This window comes from Formica exsecta, unplaced genomic scaffold, assembly GCF_003651465.1.
Source record: "Formica exsecta isolate Colony F162 unplaced genomic scaffold, ASM365146v1 scaffold3, whole genome shotgun sequence".
NCBI lineage: Eukaryota > Metazoa > Arthropoda > Insecta > Hymenoptera > Formicidae > Formica > Formica exsecta.
In genome coordinates, this window is record NW_021850256.1 from 539602 (window position 1) to 558232 (window position 18631).

Genomic DNA, 18631 nt, shown 5'->3' on the forward strand with positions numbered 1-18631 from the left:
CGCCACTTGAACGCTCTGGCAGTAAAACACCGATTACTCTTGAGAGCAGAAGTCTCGCGACAATTCTTCGCCGTTTCTGCTAAACGCATTCATCATTATTATCATCAGTATCGCGCTTTACTTTGTTTGAATTTTTGCTAAGCATGACATAAATGCAAGTAACAGGACTCACGTATCTTTTATATATGTTTATATATGTGTGTATATATGTATATATATATATATACATATTTCATAACTCGCGTGTTGTTTGCATTTTTATTATTAAATAAAATTTACGCAAACAATAATTATGTTTGAGAGAGAGCTAAGGATGCAATATTTCATTTAATTATATATATATATAAGACGTTTATATATGTGTCTATATATGTATATATATATACATATACATATATACATACACACACACACACACACACACGTCAACATTGTCTACCTAAATTATTGTCAATATATCTTACGTCTTACATCGCGATCACATGTAGAAGTTCGCGTTTGTGAGAGCACGATAGGGTACGAGTTAGCCGGCCCTAAAGAAGGCCTTAGAGCTCAACGGATTTTATCAATATATAACGTCTAGAACTACACACGCACACACGCACGCATACACACACTTATATGCATGCACGCATATCAATACACCACATAGACACATGGAGATACTAGCTATTAGCCCGTGTATAACTTGTAACAATGCCTCTTTATTTATTTTTTTTCATCATTCATGTTTCTTTTTTTTTTCTTTTCTAATATTTGCATGTAACACATGATTTGCAGAAGGATTTTTTAGACCCGCTTTGTAACTCTTGTTTTTGCTCTTCTTCAATCAACATCGCGCACGCAGTGCGTCTCTACGAAGCGAGTAAAGACCCTACACAATATACTTCGTTTGAATTATTATAATCATATATAAATGTAGGCTACATATACAACATTCTGAACATAAACGCTTTCGCTTCTAACATAGATAGCAAAAAGAACAAAATAAGAGATCATAAATCCATATTCGCGTACAAATCGCTCGACAAACGAAATAATGCGTTGAGTATCATGACAATCCACGTGAGTGCGATATAATTAAGAAAAATAATAATAAAATAGTACTCATCGAATACATTATCGAGTCATCTATCGCGAGCATCAGAGAAATACTGGCCTGAGAACATCAAAATGCGCTATGCAACCCCCGTGGAAATGTTCGTACAATCTTATAGGCTAAAGTATTGTAACTGATGTTGATGTTACGTGTGATCGTTATTTCCGGAGTCGCGAATTACAGCCTTGTATCAATTAGAGATTAGAGTAATACTAAATTTTATATCTATATCTCTGATCGGACGATTTTCCTTTCCATTGATCATTGCCTAATCTCGCAATAAATTTTTTTTTCAGAATATAAATTCTCTTGTAACGGATAAAAAGGATTCGTTAGTACTTAAAAATTTTATTCAAATCACGGCAAAAATTCATTATTTCTGAATTATAAATCGATCTTCCCTTAACTTTTTCCTTGGAAAAAAAATGAGGATCACGAAGTAGAGTCATACATATTTTATCGATATTACTGCGATTACTTGTAATGTTCTTCAACAGCGCCGTACGCTTTTTTTACGGATTTATTTAATAACGCGAGAAAGCAATTTTAGGCTGAAGCAAAGTGGGACTAATATTTTGTATACGTATGTGTGTGACTTATCTACAATTATTAACGTATCACAAAAAAATACTTTGCTCACAGATTTCCCTGACTTTCGTTATCGCCATGTCAGCACAAGATTACTTTCGTACGACAAGCGTGTATTAAACACGCATGTTAAAAACAACACTCTTTTTCTCTTCTGCTTCGTATTACCAAAAGCATTTGGAAAGAGATACCTCTGAATCTCATTACATTTTCATCCGGTTATTTTGTAGCATTTCTAAGAACCATCTTTTCGTAATACGTATGTTATTTATTTTTTTCCCAATCGGTCTTCCATTGTCGCATACACCGCATACTAAAAGATTCGTCGGTAATGTTACATCTTAATGGAAATGCATGCGATGCAGCCACTATCCGTTCCTTCCTGGTAACTATATGCATCTCGATTATCCTACATACGTTCACCGTAAGCAATAATCGTCGAGATGGTAATAAATCGCAGGTGTTGTCATTCAAATACTCATGAGCGATGTCCTTTGTTTCTTTTTTCCATCTTTTTTACTCTGTTACAGATACTATGGACGATAAGACAATATTACGTAAACACGATCATAAATAATTGATGCGCGCGTGTATTATATACATATGGAAAATATTCGACGAGATTCTCAAAGAAATTGTAGAACTTGAAACGAATGTGCTAAAAAACCAGAGCCTATTTTCTCCCGACGGTCGATGTTTCGCATCGAACAAGCTGCCGATCCAATCGATTCTTTAATATTGCATAGAGAAAATATCACGAGCTACGTGTTAAAGTAACTATCGTTAATTTTCAATACTTTAAGCGTAAAAAACCAATTAAGTTTCGATTCTCTTTATCCGATTTTTGTGAAAACGCATTCTCTGACGAAACTAATTGTAGCACAATCATTTTCTTTGACTATAACGAGTAAAACGAACAACGAATACTATAGTTATAATACTATAGTTTTACCAGCAGCATTGAGCACCGATGCATTCGAAAATATAACACCAAGGCAATTTTTGTGTAATGGATAACACTGGGCGTATAACCGTAAGTTTTCACACACTCGCGTTCGCGCGTGTGCACGCATGCCGCTCTTTCCTTCGAATACCACAGCAACAGGTTCGTCAAGTTACTTTAATCAGTTACTTCAGTCCGAATATTCTGCCCATATCTTTTGGGAGAGTTCTCAATAATTTACAATCACTACTTAAATTTGATACTTAAAATCCTGTCTCTGTGCAACTAAACAGATCAACTGCTCAAACTGGAGTATAATTGCCCTTGGGTTTGTAAAAGATCTTGCCGCGCACTATACGTCTTGTGATTTCATTTAGTAGCAAGCGTTTCTCCTTCCTAATCTTCTTCAGTATACCCCGGTTCTCTTGCGCGCGCCGCGACAAATATGGCAACACTTCCTTAACTGGTCCGTACGGGATGTACTTGTACGCAGAGTAACCGGATTGACCTGGAAATTTTATTCAAATCATGCATATCGTTTTATATTTTATCTTTTATCGCGCAATAAGAAATGCAAGAAAAAGACTTAAGTTTCAAATATTTCTATGTACCTAATGGAAATGTTATGTAATCGCACATTCCTAATAATTGACCGAAACATATAACCTTATCCTCCGGTGAAATTCCGATTTCTTTCATTCTAAAACCATAAAAAGATTATTTTATTTATGTCTATTCGCAGCAAAAGCAAGGATGAAACAAAGTCGCGGCGGCACTCACTTCTCGATCGCGAAACGTACAGTATCCTCGTTATGCGAGGCGACCATAATTCCTATTTTCTTAGGATCGACTCCTTTGTCCTTATACTGTTTCATCCGCCTCAAGCACTCCATGAGCGTCCTATGATAGGATTCTGTCGTCGCCTCATATGTGGGATTCGTGGGATCTGGATAACCCATAGCTGCCGCTCTCGCCCTTTCCTAAATAAGAATTCTTTGATACTTCACCTTTAACAGACTTTACTCGAAAAATATGAGAAATGTCTGCCAACCTGTTCAATATACGCGCCGCGTACAAGTTTAGCACCAAAATAAAAATTTTGACGTTCCGATTGTTCGAGGTCCGTTTTCACCTCGTTATATGCCTCTTGCAGATACGTCTGGTAAGTATTGAATACCACAGCCTGAGAAGTAGACCGATATTTGGCAGTGAGAATATCATTCACTGAAAAGTAGCTAAGTGATAACGTCGCGATCCCCTGAGAACGTTAAAACGTTACCTTTTTCGTATTGTACTTGCGCATCATCTCCAGCGTCAGGCGAGAAATGGCCGGTTGGAAATACGTCTGTTCTGCATCTATCATAATACGAACGTCTAGACTATCAGCCACCTGAAAAATAATTATTTATTTAGTCATGAAACTCTCGTTGTCAATAAAAAAAGGGGAAAAATTATTACGCATACCGTGACGATATTATTTAATCGTCTAATCATATTCCTAAACATTTCTTCCTCTTTAGTCGTAAGCTGTGTCATTAATCTGACCATTTTGCCCGTTTTAATATCAGGTACTTGGAAAGTTTCGCTTAGTTCATAATTTTCGTCTAAAATACCGCTCCACGGGAAGAGATGAATCACACTGTGTGGACAAAAATATCCATTGCTTGCGATACTTCTTTCGTATAAACGTTAAAACATCACTTCAATTTTTGATTTTAATTTTGCGCGTACCCTTCTTTATCCGATTGCATTTTCTGAAGGAACTTTTGCACCGATTCCTCGTCTTTGATGTGTGCTTCCTCGAATTTTTTCCTAAAATCATCAGGTTTCACATGGTGGGCCAGAATGGCACCCTCGCCACCAATAACGTCGGACATGTACTGCCGTGCGCGCATGATTACCTCTGACAATTGAAGCTAAAATATAATTATTCTATCAGTCATAGATTTACAGTTAAGTGAAACTTTTTAGAGTTTCTAATAAAAATATAATTGCCAACCAAAAGCTGCGGCCGGCCAAGCGCGGTTAATTTGACGGCTGTGATGCCCATGCCCATCGAAGCACCTGTAAAAATATATTTAGTGTTACATCGTGTTATCTTATAATATTAAATTGGATTAATTATTTTCCTATTAAAAAAGAAACGTGCAATAAGACATGATTGATAATTCTGGATCTGGATAATTAAGGCTAATATAAAATGGAAAAAAATTATTTCAAGGAAAGAGGAAAAGGAGTGTCTTCTTACCAGGATGGGGATCGACTTGGTCATGAGTGGTAATATTCTGAGAAGGATATTTCAGTTGCAAAGTCTTCACTTCATCCTCTGTACAAAAATATATATAGTTCTTTATCCGCTCACGCCTAATAGTACATTGATTTTTTTATTTCTTAAGATACTAATTAATTTGTGGCAGTTTTGTATAGATGAAATATTTTCGTGACATGTTATGTCATATAATTTGGCTGGAAAGTGCAAACGGTAATCCACACGAGTGCTGATATTTATAGCCTAGACTAGAAGGGAACTATACGTTTCTGACTCGCGGAATTTCGAAAGATCCATTGCCGTCGAGACGTTGGTCACGGCAAAAGCCTGTGACGTTTTCCCTTTTTCCCGTATTGACAATATCTCTACAATGTTTTGTAGATACAGTAAAACATAAAATTATCGTTGAAAAGGAGTGCGCATCTCGTATGAACAGGAAAGGAAGATTCTCGAAGAACGGCGATCGATTATGTGCATGACGTCAGCCATCACATTTTCGCTTAATTATCCTTCCCAGAAGTAATTTCATCTCTCATATCAAATTTTATTAACAAACAGATATAAAAGGTTCTGTTATATAAAATACATAAATATAAAACAGCGAGCCAGTAAATCGAAACACATTCATTAAATAATTAATAAATTTTTTTAATACAATTATTTCTACGCCTTGTTTTCTACATTCGGTTTTTTTATATTTGTAAATTTTATTCATTTTTTTTTACTAATTTCTTGTTAAATAACTTCATGTATTATATTCTGATTTAATTTATTTAATTTAACTTGTTTAATTTTATTTATTCAATTTAATAAAATTTTATTTGAGTTTTTACTAGTATTTATTTATGTAGTCATAAGCAACATGTGAAAAACGATGAATTTCACGGTATATGAATTCTAACTAATCAGCAACGGTAATCGCGCTCGTGAAATACTAATCACGTGAAGATCAAATTCTACAATAATATTATAGCAATGCGGTAATTTTGTCAGATTGTAAATCAGAGTATCGACTTTCATAGATAGCGACAATATGCCTCCAATCTGCATTATTCGAAGCAACTCCGATATTACGATGTTTCGTGCGAATTTAATCTTTGACTGTGCCTGCCATCTATTTACGTAATAAATTGCAAAGTAGATTGAAAAAAAATAAAAAGTGAAGATATATATTTTACATATACCAAAATATTACAAAACATACGCCATTTATTTCTTCTTATACTATATATATATATTTAATAAACTGCAATTAAAAGATCCCAAATTAAAAAAAGAAATATCTTCTCGGAATATGAAAATTTTGCCTAAAATAATAATATTAAATTAATTTACACAAATAGTTTCTTGAGATTAAGCTAACAATAAGATAAACGAATGTTAGATTTTATATGCAATGTTGGCTCAACTATCGAGATTAATTTAAAATGCAAGAAAACGCATAAAAAATATTCAACCTATATATTTATATTATAAAATGTTGAATATTTCAAAGCGATAACAAATTAATTGTCACACAGTATTGGGCTATCATTTTTCTCGGCATATTATTGTTAAGACTCACGGTCGTCTTGTTGTCATTCGAGCGGTGCGACCGAGAAAATAGTAGCGCGAGACGTACCGTATAGAATTCCTTTTCGAAACGCGATCGCGATAAGCCTCGGGAAATAATTTGCTATAATTATTATAATTAATTAATTTTCGGTAAACAACCCGCAACTATATTGTGATAATAATCTTTATCACAGTTTATATTTCTCGCGATTTATTTAATTATTTTTTCAAATACAAATCAAAGCGACAAAGATAAAAATTATAAATTATTATGACAATTATTGCAATCTTTATGGACAATAATTATTTCTCTAACAATGCTTGGAACTAAATATATTTCGACATTTTAAATTTTTCGCCGATTTTAATTTATTTTGTGAATTTAATTTGTTAATATATAATATATATATAATCTTTTTTCAATTTTAATTTTTCGTTTTAACTTGTACATCTATTTACTTATATTAAAATGCAATAAAGGCATAATCTCCCAATTATAAAATGAGTTACAAAAATTATATATATATATATATAATATTAAAAATTATATAAATATACCTTCCCAACGGGTACACTTTGACATTGATGGAAGGGCTTAGTACATGAAAGGTTAATCCTGAAGGAGAAGCTAAATACCCAAACTTGTCACGAGTCGCAAATAATTCATGTGTATTTAGCGCATATTAATGTTTAAGTGCGTATAAAGTTTTCAGTGCGTCCCATATAATTAGTCGCGTCTTCGCGTGATATTTCAATTTTGCTTGTTGTTACCGAATACACACACACACACATATGTATGTATGTGTATATCTTCATTTTTTATATTTTAATTAGCGAAAAAATATTGTCTGTATATTATATAAATTTAAGTTTAAAAAAATTCTACTTATAATTTAAAATCTTAAAAAGCTATACATATATATTTAATTGAGAGTTTAGAAAAGAACTAAATTACAAACATTCGAGCGAAAAATAAGCTCTGTAAGCTGATTGTTAAAGAATACCCTATATCCCTAGTTCATATCAAAGCCAAAAGCAAAGGATAGAATGTCAGTCAGGGATTAAAAAGAAATAAAATGTTAGAGAGAGAGAGAGCTAAAAATAAAATCCGTGACTCACTCGCCACAGCCTCCAGACACCTGATAAATATGTCCATGTTTCGCTCACAGGACGCTTCATTCAGGTAGAAATACGTCCTAGCCGATGACACTTTGTACCGCCGATCGGCGAATGACTTCTCCACGTGATACTTTTTCAGCGGGCCTTCCCTCTTTACGTCACCCGCTTCTGATACTGAGGCTCTGAAATAAAAGAATATCGAATATTCGGCGTTTGTTTGGATTATAATCGCCGCATCTCTGTTCGATTTGCATTAATCTTCTTTTCTTGATTTTCTACTCATCGAATTATTTCTTCAAATTACGATTATTTTCGATCGCGTATACTCGAAAAAAAAGTACGATTTCTTTTTTACAGACAGAAAAAAAGATAAGCGAACGTAAATAAAGAACTGTGTCTGATGCTAGTACTACATCTGTTGAAAGGTACTGTAAAGCAATACGCGGGATTAAATTTCATACTTGGCGAAGGGATTCGTAGAATTACGCTTCTTTCGCAAGAACATCAAAAGAGTAGAAAAATCAAAAGATCAACGTGCGATATGACGTTTACATCATATGTAATTGTTACGAAAACGAAAATATAATGGGATGAATACTTACTGAATTTCGCGCCGCTCGGCCTCCTCCTGCGAGATATCTTCTTCGACGGAATAATCAAGAATCGGTTTTACGCCAAATTGCCGCAATCTCTCCAAAACTGGTGTGATCTGCACTTCATCTTCCCCGGCGACGAAATGACCATAAAACGTTGCCTTCATAAGCTTTGTGAATAGCTTTTCGCCTAACATCATTTTTGTCAATTTCATGACCTGTGTGTTCGTATTTAAATTTCAAGCGATTAGATATACAGTAGCGTATTGTCGAATCAACAATATATCGAACAATATAAATCTTTGCAATCAAAATAGTAAATCTTATGTTAAAGACTGCGAAATTAATGCGTACAAAGTAAATTTTTACTAAAAAATTATGAGTGCAAATTTTTATAGAAAATTTAATTTAATCGTGAGATAAGTAACAATGTATATTTGATATAGATACGTATAAAAAGTTGCTTTGTGTTTCTTCAATAAATTTATTTTGAAAATCAAACGAAGAATAATAAATCAGGATAGGAACAGCCAGGAGCAGTTAGATCGCTAATTCTTTTCTTTCCGTTCCATCTCACGGTATATGTATAATTTATGTATTCTATCCAAATGTATACTATTCAAAAGAAACCACAGTCGCGAGACGCGAGCGTAACACAATGCAAGTACGAAGAAAAATGTATAAAAATAGCTGCTAATTTTTCGCTTCTAGAGTTCAACTCGCAGCGAATGTTATGTAACTCGAAGAGACGAAAACATTATTATAAAATAGGTAATACTCCCTCGCAATAAAAATGTAGGTTACATCGCGGCTAACAATCACGTGAATGCTTGGCGAATATCGATCTCTCAAGAAAACGCTTACTCTCGTTATGTGAATATCGATCTCTTAAGAAGACGCATGCTCCCAGTATGCGCCATTATAATCCCGCCTGCCATTAAATGTCACAGTCGGTGCCAAGAAATTTAAGAGAAATATAAAATGTAAAATATAATAGAAAATCGTTCTTTCGGTAGCATTACAACCAATTTAAAAATAATAAGTAAAAAATATAAAATTTTTATAATTTTATGCAGTTCTTAAAATTTTATTGCTCTCTCTTATAATATAATCTCTATTAATATAAAGACAACATAAACGCGATATATGCGCACGCAGAAACGAATATAAATACGTCATATTTGGATACATATTCACAAAGATTGAAACTCTCGATGTTAATTGATCGTTAACATTGACGTCCTAATACAATAATCTATCATGATTTATACTTTGTGATTCGCAACGTATCGATTTTGCAATCGTGTTTGTAGAACCGCACGTCAATCAAATACATTTTATTAAGAGTAATAGATATGGAAATCAAACGCCCCATTTTGTTGAGATATCGAGTTTCTCTTCAATGTTCTATAAAAACTCTCTCTATTTTCTGTTTATTACTAGAATATTATTTTACATACACACACATATATATGTGTCATCTATTTCATTTTATATAAAAAACAGAGCAAAGAGATATACGATCATTGATTGCTTCTGAAAACTTGGGTCATGCAAAATGATTACACTAAGCCAGGAAGCAATTAATTCGAATGAAGGAATTTTTAGATAAAAATAATAGTATTTGTGATATGAATCGTCGAGACACATATTATGATTCACTGAATCTGATGACGGATAAGCAGCGAGATATTAACGGATATGTAATGAAATACGTGAGCTTAAGCAAGAGGAAGAAGCGTGATCAGTGAGGTTATTAAAATAGACCCGATCTGCTTGCGATGACACACGGGAAGGTTGTTAATTGCAATAGCTCCCCTTATCGATCGGATTTCGTCAGATGAAATCGTAGAAGTAAAATTGGAATGCAGCCGAAAGGCAACGAAAACATTTTACAAGCGACGAAGCGAGCGTGGAAGTCGATTTTAATTTTATCATCATTTATAAGATTTCACTATCGTCCCGGAAAATTTTTCCGATATAACATACAACTACAAGACATTTTTGTAATAGCGCGATTAAGATTGTAAAATTTATATTCTCATTGCATGTATTTTTCATAATAATTTGTAGTAAAAATAATCGACAGCTAATAAAAATTTAGTCGCTTATTAGATATAATATAAAATACTGCATACAATCATGATTGTATAGTGATAGTAATTAATAAGATAGTTTGTATGAAACAATAATACAAAGCAAATTTAAAATGTTGATTCTTAAGTGTTAAACAAACAGATGGATAAAACTGATTTGTATTATATAGATGATGTGGTTGACAGTATATACTTAAACTCGTCACTTAAGTCATTGTTATGTTTGTCAAACTCGAGAGGCTGCCGGAGCTTACCAAAGTTTGCCAACGTTATATATACCTATTGATAAGCCTAAACAGTGCGTATACGTATAAATCGCTCCATGAACTCCCTTTTCAGTACGATGCCGTACGATGAATGTTTTACTGACGAGATTATAATATGATATTAAAATAAATATAACATTAAATTAAAAATTTGATTTAAAAAATGTTATGCTTATATTCTAAATATTTAAGAACAATTAGAATTCTAATAATATCGATCAAGGATAATATCATCAAATTCTCATAAATTTAAGAGAAATACAAATAATGTTGACTTTGTCATCGACAGTGTTATGCAGTTGTTCGAAATTAATTGAAATCGTTGCCGCGTGCCAAAATCATTGGACTATGAACCAACATCGTATACATATAACTCAGCATAAACATAATTCAAAGATGATGTTGTATAACTACAATTGTGATAAATCATTTAAGAGAGAGAAATCTGCCTAGATTAAAATAAAACATTATTCTCTATCTCCCTGTGTAAATTAAATTACTATTTTTTTCTATTTATCTGAGATATTTTTTTATATATTTTACTGCAAATAATATATATATATTTTATTGAAGTTTGACAGTGAGAAATGCATTTCTTGGCAATCCTATAGGTTGTTGAACTGCATTGTCTACGTCTTATTTAAGTCTCAGATCGATGGTGTAACTAGAGAAATGCGATAGTATGCTATGCACGATACGCTGCTTGCGATTTGAGCTGTGTGTGACAATTGATCTAGAAAAATTCCCGGCCGACGAACACACATGCATTATTCGGCATTTTTAATAACATTCGCTTGTCATAAATAATTAAGGATTTATTCTGAGATACCAATTATCGATTGAGGCTAAGAACTCAGTTTTTCCATACTTCAAATTCGTCGAGTCATTTGACATTGACAAAGAGATCGATATTACGGACCATTCTGTATAATGAGATATACATGCATTGTTGTGTGTGCACCTGTAAATAAACACGGGAAAAACCTACAACAGATAAGAGACGGCGCGAAGTACTTGAAATATTATGACGCCGACAACGACGGCTCGATTCAGAAAAGCTTATCATTATGGACATCGACGCGTCTATTTTTGGATCCTCGTTAACGGTTTTAACTTTGGCATCTATTCTGTCGATTGACTATATAATGTCCCATTGACACGCACTATCTATTGAAAAAAACATTAATCGTGGATTACCAAATACACCATCAGATCCAATTAAAATCAAATTTTATTAAATTTTATCAAGTGAAATTTATTCGAATCAATTTTAATTTAATTAAGCTATTTTTTATATTTGAAATAAAAACGCTCGGGGGGAGGGGGAGGGGGAGTATATCTCTTTTCTCACGAGACACAAGGATTAGATGTATTCTAAAAACAATATCGTCAAAGATGGTTCTTCGTCACTATTGCAATATACAGGAATACAAAGAATAACGAGAAAAAAGATTTTAAAAAATTATTGTGTAATCTATTAAGTAATAACACAAAAAAAAAATCCAAGCTTTATATTAATTACTATGATAATATTATAAAAAACTCGCGGAAATATTCGCAGCATACAGAGCTAGAAACGATCTGTTTTATTTGGAGATTCGAAACCGGTTTTAATTCTGCAAACTTGTATCTTCAAACTTTTTTAAACAGACGTTTCAATTTAACTTTGGAACATAAGTATTATCCCATTCCTTTCCACCCTTCGTTTCTTACGTTCCATTTTCTTTATCGCTCGCTAATAGCGTGTGCACGTGTTATTTTTAATGCATTATATATATTTAGAAGTAATTTAAAAAGAAATAGATAAATGACGTTACAACAGATCTGAGAGATCTGACACTGTTATTTAAGCGATCGATTCGATAGTATTGAACCGGCGACCTATCGAAAACTATCCGTCTATCCGTTCGTTTGTCCCTGGCACGGGACGTGCAAGAAGGCGCCAGACGAACTGGATAGCCTTGAAACTACTTGTCACCAACCGATCGACGGATCAGTCTCTCGTACGCGCATATAGGACACCCCATATCATTGACACTACTTATATACAATTACTAATCTCGAAGTGTGTTATGTCACATCAGCCGGAAGACTCACGTGTGCGCATCGGGACTGACCGAAATCCGAGCGTATTAAGAGTATACAGAAATTTCTAGAACGCGTACTCGGCCACGAAAGAGACCAAAGGAAAAAATGTTTGCCCAACTGCCGCACGAGACAGATGAGTTAAAACATAATGCGAAGGTGTGATACAATATCAACCTTGAAAACATCTGGCACAACTATGTTTCGTAAATAGATTCACACGAATTGCAGAATTAACATTGTACCACGTCGAGAAGTTGAAGAAAATTTATCGATTTGAAGATGATATTTAAGAGAGTTGGAGTTTTGCCCGATTTCGTGATAAATGATTCGAACAAGGATTCGACGATGCGCCTCGCGAGATTTAATATTGTTGAATAATGACCACAAGCTGAACATCTGAAGGCAGGATCAATGAAAGAAGAAAACGGAGAGTATCTAGTAAACATGCTGAAAGAGTGATTCTTGATGATGGGATGACTAATCAATGCGCGAGAAAAGTCTCGTGAAAAGCAGACGCGGCGACGCCTGCGACTGAATCTCGCGATGCATTGCGCAATTGCATTGCATAACGAGATATAAACGCGAACGTATAATAATTCGCGCGAGATGCAAATATCACACGGAACGACCCGATTGATTCGCGATGCGCATAGCGATGTACAAAGATTCGATTTTGTACACAGCGCGTATTTCTTTCTGTATTTTTTATAAAATACAGATACAAATGCACGAGAGGACAATAAAACAATTACACGAAGAAAAGAAGAAGACGGGAATAATTCTCGATCTTCGATCGCAACACTAACTCGAGCAATTGAATGCAATAACAGCAATAAAATTCCAAACTTTAATATAAATTTATTCAATGGAACTACAATCACAAATGTTACATTAAATTACAGATAAATTTCACTCTCAACTAATATGTTAAAAAATCGCATATACCTTATTCTTTTTTTTTTTTTTTTACATTATTCCATCCAATTACGATTTGAGTCGAACGTATGAGCTATTTTTATAAGAAATGCACAGAGATGTATCGTGCACAAAGTGCCGCCTAGTCTGGCACGAAAGAAAGCGAGGAAGTCAATATCTCTCAGATCCTCAGGATCGCGTTGGTGTTGCCAAGCACACAGACATAATGGTGCACAACTATGCACCATGCCCCGTCTATCCTCGTGCAGTTTTCGCTCGTGACTATTCACGGTCGGCCACGATCACGCGAATCTTTCTACATTTTCACACACGGCTTCGGAATTAATGGAATGCCCGAAAAAACATGCCCTTTTTCCAATCATTCGGATTCCCCGATCCGAGATCTCTTATAAAATCGAAAAGTTTTCAATTAAAAAATATTGAACACTTTTAAAAAATAATTAAAGATTTGAAAAAAAAAAACTCGTTTCTGAATCATTTTTATTCTTTTATCATAGATATTAACTTTTTAATGTAGACGAAGTTAGAATGCACGCAATGTTCATGGCGATAAGACTATCGCAATAAAATTCGTAAAATGTGATCATGGTAATTGACGTAATTCAGCGACTGTCGCGGGAAATCGAAACATTTTTTCGTGTCGTTTTTATTTCATTTTATTTGCAGCTTTCTTGTCCAAAAATAGGCTCGGCTTGGCCTGTAAAACCTCGGTTTAACATCGTTCGTCTGCACTGAGAATTATTATGTCACGCGGTGACGAAGAACCGACATTGAACGGATACGATCGATACGGAAGTATACGAGAGACAAAGAAGAATTATAAGTTCGTTATGTCGAATCGCGGTTTTCGAAAAAGAGAGAGAGAAATATTCTCCGTCCGATGTTACCGTAAACGTTTTGCAATTAGCGTCCTGCCGTGAGTTATGTCCGGTTATGTCTCGTCGTCAAACAACCAAAACATTAATCAAACGGTGCAACATTTACATCCGGCGGGATGATTTATCGAATGATTGCATATGTTAGTTCCGCAACGAGTAATGCGGTCGATGGAATGTGTACGTAACGAATTTGACGTTACGTAAAGTTCGACAAGTAGATCGATATAGCGACTTTGTTGTGTACAATAGTAAGATGGATCTTAAAATGCGACATCTGCATTGTCTATATTCTAAAGGTCACTTAGAGAAGAGCAGAGAATTTATAATGTAAAGTAAATGTAAAGACGACTTTGTCTCTCTTTGCCACGATTTAGAAGAAAAGCATGATCGCGTTACATTCAATACAATCTCATAATCTTTGTATTTTGCAACTTATTTTGAACTGAAAAAATAAGTATATTATTTGTATAACATTCTTTTAAAAAACAAGCGATTTATATATGGTCAATTATCTTTTCGCAGTTGTGTACACTGATAAGCCTAATTATGGTAAATCCTTGAATGTGTAGCATTTGCCATTTGTGTAAAACTCTTACAGAGATACATTTGTATAAATTAAAAATGCTTTTTTAAAATTCCTTATGTTAGTCTTTGTATACGTCGTGGCGTCGAAACGTTGGTAAAAAATTCAATAAAATTGTTTTTATTTGTTATATTGCATAATTTATAAATTTACATACTTTTTACATATCCTTACATATCTTTTAATTTACATAAATTTACATACTATTTAAAGTAAATGATATTTATCGTTTGCAGACTCTTGTGAAGCATTTATATAAATTAGAAACATTTACTTGAAACCTTAGATAATTACTTCACACAAATGTGACTGAAATACTTCAACAAATCATTGTCATTTTTATGTTGCATGATTGATAAATCTACAATCACATTGACAGACATGTATCTTTTATTTATAGGTTTGTCAATTATGCAACATAAAAATGATTTGTTGAAGTATTTCAGTCACATTTGTGTGAAGTAATTATTTAAGGTTTCAATAGTAAATGTTTCTGATTCATATAAATGCTTTAAAAAAAGACATATCGTAGCGTTTCAGTCATAATCAAAGAAACAAATGATTTTTCATTATTTTCGTTCATTTAATTGCAGGAAATATTAATTCGTGTTTTATTAATAGTAAATAATTAAAAAACGCGCAATATTTCTAAATCAATTAAGTCAATAATAATTTAAAGTACGCGAAATGTGAATAGCAATGTATAACATATAGAAGCTACAATATTAACATAACAGACTATACATATATATACAATATAATAGCGTTTTTGAGTGAAGCAAATCTGATCGCTCTGACAGCGATTAATGACATCATAAACCGTCTTGGGTTACTTGGGATATACTTATTTATATTAATCAAATGCAAAACTCATTTTCGGTCGAACATATGTTCATAAAAAATTAGATTTAATCGCTCTCAGAGCAATCAAATCTTGCTTCATTCGAAAACACTATATATGTGTATATATTCACGACGTCGGCTATTTTCTTAATGACCGATTAAGGAAACACAATTGAATTCCGTGTACTAAAGCGTATTACACATCTATCTTAAACGGGTTATGCAATTCGCCGACGATGGTTTGCGGCAAAATTCCTACGTCGATCCGGCAATAGTGAAATCAATAACGCGTCGTATCACGTCATCGTCCGAGCCACCTTAATGCAAATCGCGCGTGGAATGTTACGTAAGTTCCGAAACGATCGAAATTTATAAATAGCGAATTAAAAAAATCTGTTGGGGTTTTTTTCTTTCTTTTTTTTTTTTTTTAAGGAACTTCCCGTTATCAATCCAAGATCATAATTATATCACCCGATCGCGATAAACGATATGGATGATTTATATTGATAGCAGCCGAATTACATTCTCGAAAGCGCGATAAAACGTTAATGGGATGCGTAAGCGCTTTCTTGGAAGGCTAATCGACCCTACCATAAACGAAACACGATCTAGAATCCACCATAGAACATGGTCAGCAATTTTTACGAAGTTTGAAACATCAAATTTGTTTCAGTATCGAAACTAAAAATCTGATTCGATCTCTCTTTCTTAGATTATATATGATTTTTTTTCTGAAAATAAAATGCGTAATGCAGCAAAGAAAAACCACGTTAATGCTAATTCATCATTCGATGACTCCCGATTATTTATCTCATCAAGATACGTCATATATAGAGCTATTAACTCTAGTCGAGCTGAGTGATTAACATATCAAATTAATGATCGATAATGATGACAGATTATATATATAAAACAATTCACAGTTTGCTGAATATACAGGATATGCATTTGCGATAAATATTATACATACGGATCTCTAAGAAGAAAAACCGTCTGTCAATTACTATCAATTACCGAAAGAGTCGATTATATCACATTCATATCGTATTCTATTGCACGTGAGAATTGCAAATAAAACATCTCGCTTATTAAATTCGGTTCGACTAATCACGAAAAATATTCTTTCTAGATTAGAAAGAGTCCCATGCTATCTATAATGTACGAATAAAGACGGAAATTCTGATTGTACTGCAGTCTCAAACTTAAAGAAAAATAGAGAGATTTTAATTTACGAAATTAATTTAATGCCGCTCGACTTCGAAAGCGTACGCGCGGAGTAAGGGTTACTTCGACCAAACTCCGATTAATTTAATCGTTGATTAACTTACAGGTGACCGACATAAAAATTTCTAATAATGTAACTCTCGCATAGAATATAATACAAATTTTAAAATTCTGCTTTTGGTCGCCCTGTAAGTTAAACAACCGGAGTTTGGTCGAAGTGGCCCTTTTGATCAGGGCAAACTGCAGAATATAGACACGTGAAGACTCACCTTCATATTATTCTCCACAATATATTCGATAGAGCACATCTGATAGACGATATAGGCACGCATCAGCTCCTTGGTGGTCTTGCTCTTGAACGCGGCGATCGGGTCGTTAAACTTCAAATCGAGTGGGTCGATCTGCCGAGGCGATGCCGGCTGCTGCTTCTTGACGTCAGTGGCAGCGTCGGCGGCGGAGGTCGCGTAGCCGCGCGTGTCGTCGCGCACCTGTGTAACCAGCCGCAACGACGGTGTCCTCGTCACCATCGCCGCCGACGCCGCCGCGTTCTCCAGGAGGCCGACCACGGGCAACGGCGGCACGCCGCACTTGCTCAGCTTCTTTCCGGCGCAACATCGTCGCGAAACGCTCCTCAGAAACGCCATCGTTTCGGCGAGAGTGCGAAGGAGGAGGTAGAGGAGGAGGAGGAGGAATGAGAAAAGGGAAGAGTGCGAGGAAAGGAAGAGAAAAGCGAATTAGCGAACGCGAGAGAGACCGTCGACGGCGCGGTTTCCGCGCTACCGGAACGGGATATCGCGCTTGCGACTGTCTTCTCACCGAGGCTGCTTCGGCTCTCCTTCAGATTGACGGACGAAGACGAGCAATGAGAAAGAGAGGATGGCAGGATTAGGAAAGAGAATGATCGGCGACGATAAATCGAACCTACCGCGATCGAATCGGAGATCCTCAAATATGACAGAGGCAGACGAGATTCTCGTACGAAGCGGTGCCGCCGCTGCTACTGGTGTACCGCTGGCTGGTTCTCTCCTTGTGGCTGCACAACGTGCGCGTGTCCAACGAAACTCACGTACACGAGTCGCGACGCGGCGCGACTGACCGGTGACGATGACGGAGCGGAAGCGGTTGCGCGTCGTCGTCCTCGTTCGTCGTGACGCCGAAAAGTACGAGGATCGACGTCAGAGAGAGAGAGAGACACGCGCGCGCGAATATAATAGTATACGGCAATGGCGACCGTTCGCTTGTGCTCTCTCTCTCTTCCTCGCAACGCGACGGAAATATTGATTTTCGTTCGCCGGGGACACCAATCCGACAACGTACGTACCGTGGGCGCCGGGTCCGCGGATGGCTTAAATATAACGCGCCGTGTCCCGACCGGAGCTCGCCTACGCGCCTCGTTCCCCGATTAGCGTGCCCGCCGCCGCGATCCCGCTACGCCGATTGGCCCGTCGACGGAGGTGTGCGGTGTGCGGCTGCTGTTCGCATTGGTTCGCGAGCCGATAGATGCGCGGCGCGCGCATCGAGTCGCTCGGCGTTATCTGTCAAGATTGACATT

The 18631-nt window shown here is 35.4% G+C and overlaps 1 protein-coding gene across 1 annotated transcript; it reads right to left on the reverse strand.

The window, feature by feature from the left end:
- Positions 1-684: 684 nt before the first annotated feature.
- Positions 685-18514, reverse strand: LOC115237520 (proline dehydrogenase 1, mitochondrial). The gene is made up of 11 exons (XM_029810611.1): positions 17349-18514; positions 8175-8383; positions 7573-7754; positions 4630-4694; positions 4362-4546; positions 4095-4269; positions 3910-4020; positions 3682-3813; positions 3411-3610; positions 3242-3330; positions 685-3138 (listed from the first exon to the last, which is right to left on the reverse strand). Exons 1-11 carry the CDS (start codon positions 17721-17723, stop codon positions 2933-2935), a joined length of 1929 nt encoding a protein of 642 aa, XP_029666471.1. The 5' UTR covers positions 17724-18514; the 3' UTR covers positions 685-2932.
- Positions 18515-18631: the final 117 nt, after the last annotated feature.

What these genes read in the sequence shown, in the direction of transcription:
- LOC115237520 (XM_029810611.1), bottom strand. Translation starts at nt 17,723, where the DNA reads ATGGCGTTTCTGAGGAGCGTTTCGCGACGATGTTGCGCCGGAAAGAAG. An exon ending in GCCGAGCGGCGCGAAATTCA is followed by an intron (nt 7,755 to 8,174) that starts GTAAGTATTCAT and finishes CTTTTATTTCAG; the next exon opens with AGCCTCAGTATCAGAAGCGG. An exon ending in GCAAGTACAATACGAAAAAG is followed by an intron (nt 3,814 to 3,909) that starts GTAACGTTTTAA and finishes TCTACTTCTCAG; the next exon opens with GCTGTGGTATTCAATACTTA.